This window comes from Lathyrus oleraceus, chromosome 7 (assembly GCF_024323335.1).
Source record: "Lathyrus oleraceus cultivar Zhongwan6 chromosome 7, CAAS_Psat_ZW6_1.0, whole genome shotgun sequence".
Lineage (NCBI taxonomy): Eukaryota > Viridiplantae > Streptophyta > Magnoliopsida > Fabales > Fabaceae > Lathyrus > Lathyrus oleraceus.
Window position 1 is genome coordinate 541,722,015 of NC_066585.1, and position 6,595 is coordinate 541,728,609.

At 33.8% G+C, this 6,595-nt stretch overlaps 1 protein-coding gene across 1 annotated transcript; it reads right to left on the bottom strand.

The window, feature by feature from the left end:
* Window positions 1–4,083: 4,083 nt before the first annotated feature.
* Window positions 4,084–6,173, bottom strand: LOC127107209 (uncharacterized). The gene is made up of 5 exons (XM_051044505.1): window positions 5,704–6,173; window positions 5,066–5,283; window positions 4,842–4,970; window positions 4,597–4,728; window positions 4,084–4,452 (listed from the first exon to the last, which is right to left on the bottom strand). The coding sequence occupies exons 1-5, from the start codon at window positions 5,984–5,986 to the stop codon at window positions 4,339–4,341; spliced, it is 876 nt and encodes a 291-aa protein (XP_050900462.1). The 5' UTR covers window positions 5,987–6,173; the 3' UTR covers window positions 4,084–4,338.
* Between the last annotated feature and the right edge of the window lie 422 nt (window positions 6,174–6,595).

Genomic DNA, 6,595 nt, shown 5'->3' on the forward strand with positions numbered 1-6,595 from the left:
ATGGGCCATGAAATGCACGCTAATCACCTAGCATGCAAACATCAACAACAATAATCAAAATGATCTACTCACTAATTCCTCACCATGGGAATTAGCTACCACCCGAAGGCCACAATATGCATGTTAGTCATCTAGCAATGCAACATCAACAACAATCAAGAATAGACACATGCTCACACTCTAAGCCATAATACAGTCTATTCACACATGTATACATTCACATCATCATGTATACCATCACACATTATCAACATAATTAATCACAAAAGCATATCATATCATGCCACAAAATCAACCACAGTATTAGCCCGTTCTACTAATACCTATACCACTCAAAACAACGGGAACTGATCCCTACAACATCATACCTCAGCTAAGTCTCACTACTCAGCCTAAACAGTCAAAAACTGCACAACAGCAGCACAGGAATTCACAATCCTGCCCATACGCGTATTGCCTATGCCCATACGCGTATTGCCCAAATCCTGACCAAGCCATACGCGTATTGCCCACTTCCATACGCGTATGCTACGCGTACCAACTTCTCATACGCGTACCAACAGAGACAATTTTACGTTAAAAACATCATCTTCCTCATCCATACGCGTATTGCCTAGCGCCATACGCGTACCAGCCGTCTCATACGCGTATTGCCTAGTGCCATACGCGTATGACCAGAAACCAGCATTCTCAGATCTGCAATGGCTTTTCCGCTACGAGTTCTATTCGATCTCACCTTCCACGATTCAATTCTTACACAAAATCACTCCTATCGTCTTATACACTTCATATCCTGTTCAATCTCACAAAATCCTAACACTATTCCATCTAATTTCTACGGATTTGCTTCGATTTATCATCCAATTCCATTCCTCAATCATTTTCACAAATTCACCATACTCATCCAATTCAAAGGTAAATTAAAGGTCTATCACTACCCATGACATATTATCATATAATACCCGTTAATCAACGATAAACCCCCCTTACCTGAGTTAATCCGGCAGCCTCTGAGCTCCAAGCTTCTCCTTCCTTCAACCTTCGTTCTCTGGCTTTTTGCCCTTTCTGCCTCTTTTCCCTTTTCACGTGAAAACAATAAACCTTTTTACCAAATGGGACCTTTTTACTGATTTCCACTTTTATTCCAATTATAAAATAATAATCCAATAATAATAATTCCAATAATTATTATTCCCAAAAATAATAATATTAATCCAAACTTCCAATTATTCAATTAAATTAATAAATAAAATATTAATTTAAATTAAATAATTATCTTATTTTAATTGGGGTGTTACAGAGAAACCCTAAGAATGTCATCTCACTACAGTCAAGAGAGTGTTGAGATACATCAAATGTACGATTGATCACGGTGTGTTGATGCGAATCCAAAAGAATACCAGCACATATTAGAGGTATATGGCTACACTAATTCAGATTTAAGTGGAGTCGTGACGAGAAGAAGACTACTGCAAACTACATATTCATGATCGAAAGTGCTCCAATATCTTGGAGCTCAAGGAAGCAAAATGTTGTGGCTTTGTCATCACGTGAAGTTGAGTATATGGTCACATCATAGGCAGTATGTCAAGCATCATGGATAGATATGTTGCTCGGAGAACTCAAGATAATGGAACCATATGAAAATAAAGTTGTTTACTAACAATAAGTCAGCTATCGACTGACGAATCACCTCGTGTGTCATGGTCGATGTAAACACGTAGAGAAGAGGTATCATTTTCTTAGGAATCAAGTTAACAAAGGAAAGCTTGAACTTGAGCATTGCAGAACATAATGGCAACTAGCTGACATACTCATCAAACCCCTGAAGAAAGTCAGATTTGACGAGTTGCAGAGAAGCATCCGAACGAGAAGTCTCAAAAACATGAATTATGGGGGTGTTAGAAGTTGTAATTCAATATTCTGTTGAAAGCTAGCATTCGACTGTGCCGAAGTAGCTAGTAGAGACGTAGGAGTCAGTTACAACATATATTTGTTATATCGAAATGTGACTTATAGTTTTGTACTTTGCATTTTGTATAGTTTTGGGCTTGGGTCTACTATATTTTTTCTCCCTTCTTTTTCTATCATCTTTCTTGAAAACCCTTTTGTTCCAATAGATTACGGGCCTCGACAGGACCGAGGGTTTGGAGATAATGTGCTTTAATTGTGTGAATACTTCTTCGCACTTTGACATTTGTTGAAAGTATATCCCCTTTCTTAGGATTTTGTAGAATGGAATGGCATGCTAAGCAGGCATGGAGATAAGTTTGTTCAGGACGGTGAACATATCGTTCAAATTCATTATTCTTTCTTTGGTGGGTTTTTTTTCATCTTAATGATGGTGTCATGGTTATTCGGATTTTCTTCAACTCTTATTCCAATGATGTGGAGTTTGAGGAACTTGTCGATTTTGACTATGAAATGCATTTTTGGGTTCAATCTCTTGTTAAACTGCCGTACAAAGTTGTGAGGTGATTTTTTGTATAGTTTATGCTCTCTGGATTTAACTATCATATTGTCCATGTTAACCTCCAACATGTCTCAAATTTCTTCCTTAAAGATCTCATTTATCATCCTCTGGTAGGTCCCACATGCATTTTTTAAACCAAAAGACACGACATTATACATGCAATTGGTGTGTTTTGTCGTGAATGACATCTTGTTTTAGTATTTCTTATGCGCCGAAATCTGATTGTATATAGAACATGCATCCAAGAAGAAGGATAAGAGCTTGTACAACATACTTATCTACATACTTGTGTATGTTGAACATATGATATGCATTTTTAACACAAACTATGTTTATATCAATGTAGTCGACACATATGTGTTACTTATCACTTGCCTTCGTAACATTTTATAATCATTCGAAGTGTGAGGAATCTTTTAGAAAGATTGATGTTATGTTGTTGGCATGTTACACTGAAGTCAATAACCGATATCTCTTCCAAGAAGCATGCAAATAGGTCTGCATTGGCCTTGAGATGATGAATTCACATTTTAATTATGTGTATGATTTGATTTAATTTTTTTTTAAAGTGAATTGGTTTTGACTAAAAATAAATCAAATATAAATTAATTTATAATTTAATACACTTATATAAAAATGAGTTGAGTAAAAAATTTAGATGTAAAAAATCTTAATTTATAGCTTCAAATTAAAATCAATTTTAAAAGCAAATTAAGTTTTATTAAATGTCAAAATTTTACATTCTTAATAAATTTTAATTTATCCAAAAATAAAATCAACCACGCACTATTTACTAACCGATCTTTAAAAAATTACTTCATATACAATTTGTGCTTTGATTTATATATTTTGATTTTTTTTTATGTGTAGTACAACTTAATTGATAGGTGTATAAAGTGCTTTTAAAAGTGAAATTTCAACCAATTAAGTAAGTTAAGTAATTACAACATACTTTAATATATTACTTACTCTGTTTTTTATTATAAATTTGTTTTGAAAAAAAAAAGTATACCACAATATAAATCATTTTACATGTTATTTTTTCTATTATATCTTAAAAATTTATTATTCTCTCTCCTTTCAATTATACAAATTTATTTTTTCCATATCATTAATAAAAGACAATTTTGTAAAAACATTCATAATTTCACATTTTCATACAATAATTATTATTTTTCTTAAAGTTAAAAACTATTTATAATAAAAAAACGGATAGTATAATTTTGTTGAATTGACTTGTGTTTTGTTAATTTAAATGTTTGTATTTATTATATAAAAATTTATTGCATAACTTAAACAAAATAAATTAACAAAAATATTATCTTTTAAAAGTTAAAAGAAATTTAAGTAATCATCTAAAATGAAGAGAGAACAGTAACAAAACATATATTGAGGGTGATTTTATATAGTCTATAAATATATATTCCTCTTTATCCTCCAATTGGCCCTACTATTCCCATGATTTTTCCTAAATTCCAACTTTTGACATGTGCATTGAGTTTGAACAAATTCTAGATAACTCCTTTTTTTTTTGCCCCCCCATACATTAGGAAGTGAAATTTGAAAAACATTTTCAAATTGGGGATCTAATGAAAATGAGGAGCCATAAGGACTTTGAATGTAAAATTTTCTTGTTGCAAGAATTTGAAGGACCACAAAATATAGCCTCTCCCACATTTGTTTTAAATGTTTCTAAAATCACTCATCTCATTTCTAAAACACAAACCTTGTTTTACTTAGCAATTATACATGATGAAAGGATACAAAATATGGACTATCATTAATTTTATATTCATCTGATTAATATACTCCTTGGAAGCTGGTAACCTAGTGACACATGAATGAGAGTTGTTCAACTTCATGTTTTATACAACTTTCAACTCTTTGAGCCATTGAGTATGCAGAGGACATGGATCCTGCTTGCCTTGGGCAGTAGCTTTCTCAGAAAGAGAATAAAACCAACCATTTCTCCATTTGAACTGCAAACATTGTTAATCATTAATAAATATATCACTATTCTCAATCGCGGTTTCTTCAAATTTATTGTCATACTATCGATATGGTTGTATCTATGTCTGCTAGTGTTTGGCATTGCAAATATGATAAATATTTCAACTTTTTACCTCCTTAACTGCTGTGGGAAAATGAGCAACGGCTCGAGAATACGCACACAATCGTTCTTCAATGGCTTCTTCAAATGTTAACCCCTTTTCACTTGCTGCTGCTGAGGCTAGCTCAGCTATCAGGCTACATAACTGGAAGTGCAAATATCAGTTACTTCAGTTCTGCTTATTGTCTTTCAACCAAGCAAATGATGATTGGCAGATAAGCATATTGATTTTGAGATAATGAGAATAACAAAGCTTACTTCGGAACGAAATTCGTTTTCCACAATACCAACAGAAACCCCTCCGTGACGTGCTCCAACAAGCATGACAGAACAAATCCATATGAGCTTTTCTAACATCTGCTTTTGAAATGCTTCCTTCTCCAGAACCTGGCTTTCAACGCCGATCAACACATGATATCATTAAAGTATGTTTATAACGAAGAAACGGAAACAAGAAAACCTTGCTAGTGGTAAGACATTACCTTGCAAGAGAGGCCTCCGGCTAGCAATCTTTCAGAAACAGCCAAAGACCACTTTCCATAAGCAGCTGTCAATCCTTCAGGATTCGTATCAGTCTTACCATCAGTAGGGGTCTCTCCGAGTTTTGACACGGCAAAATATGCTAACACTTGGTTCCCTTCCTTCAAACCTTTACTCTCAAGCCATGGTTCCAACATTCCATTCTGGAAAAACACCAAATCTGCCACACCAATCCACAATAACATTTAGATCGACTTATTTGAATTTATCTGTTTGCATAAACATGTGTGAGACTCTTTAGGAGAGCTTACGCAAAAGCTTATTACATGTCCATAAGCTTGTTTCATATTATTTCTATAATCTCTCCAAGATAGTTTATGCTTAAACACTTATATGATATAAAATCATTTTATAAGCACTTAATTCAGATGTTTATCCAAACAAGCCTAAGAATGCAATACTTATAGAACTAAGAACATGTTTGGATTAACTTATTTTAGTTTATCTATCTATAAACTATTTTCAGCTTATTTTTATAAGCTCTTGAGAATAGCTTATGAAAACATGATATAGCTTACTCAAAAATTAAGAAAATGTAACTAGTTGGAAAGAAAGAAAAGAAGATGGTGTAGTATTATACCGTTCCATCTGGAAAGAGGAGTGTATTGAAGAACAGAATCAAGATCATCATTTCTAGTACAAACCAAAATAGGACCTTCGAAATCAAGAGGAATTGACTCTCCACGTTTTACGAGAACGTCTTGACCTTCTCCCAAATCTTGCAAAGCCTTTCCGACTCTTCCACCGCCGACAATGACGGCGGGAACAACTCTAGTGGTGGTGGAAACCATGGCGGAGACTTTGAATCTGAAAGAGGGAAGCGTGGTGGTGAGAGTGGAAAAGCTAGAGATAGAGAAAGACATTGGTGTTGAGTGGAAACGATGAAGACATGTTCTCTCTCTTTTTGTTGAGTTTGATTGTGTTACGATTTCACTGTCACTCGCATCGCATCACATATGCGCCACTCGTTCTTGGTTTTCTTACGGGGAAAGTTCTATCTTACATCCACCGTTCTTTCCTCCACGTTTTCATTTCTGCGACTTGTATTTTCCATCCTCCACGTTTTCATTTCTGCGACTTGTATTTTCCTTTTTTTGTTTTTAAATATTATTTTCGTCATAGTAATATATATAATTTTTTTCCGATATAAACCAGTATATCTACCTTCTACACATAACTAATTACTTAAAAAATATGGGAGAACCACAATGGATATTTAATGGTTCATTATCATCTTCTCGATAGAATTCCACTAGAATTAAAATTGTCATCAAGAACAATCAAGTTGGTAATAGGTCGATTCTATTCTAAAAAACGATATTTAGTATTTTTGAATTTATTACTTTAGTACGAGATGAGGCGACACTTGTATATCTAGATATATCAAGAATATTTGTAGGATCGTCTCTCATATTAGTCATGGATAAAACAAGGAAGTGAGAAATGGTAAGTGGTAAACGATGAGAGAAATG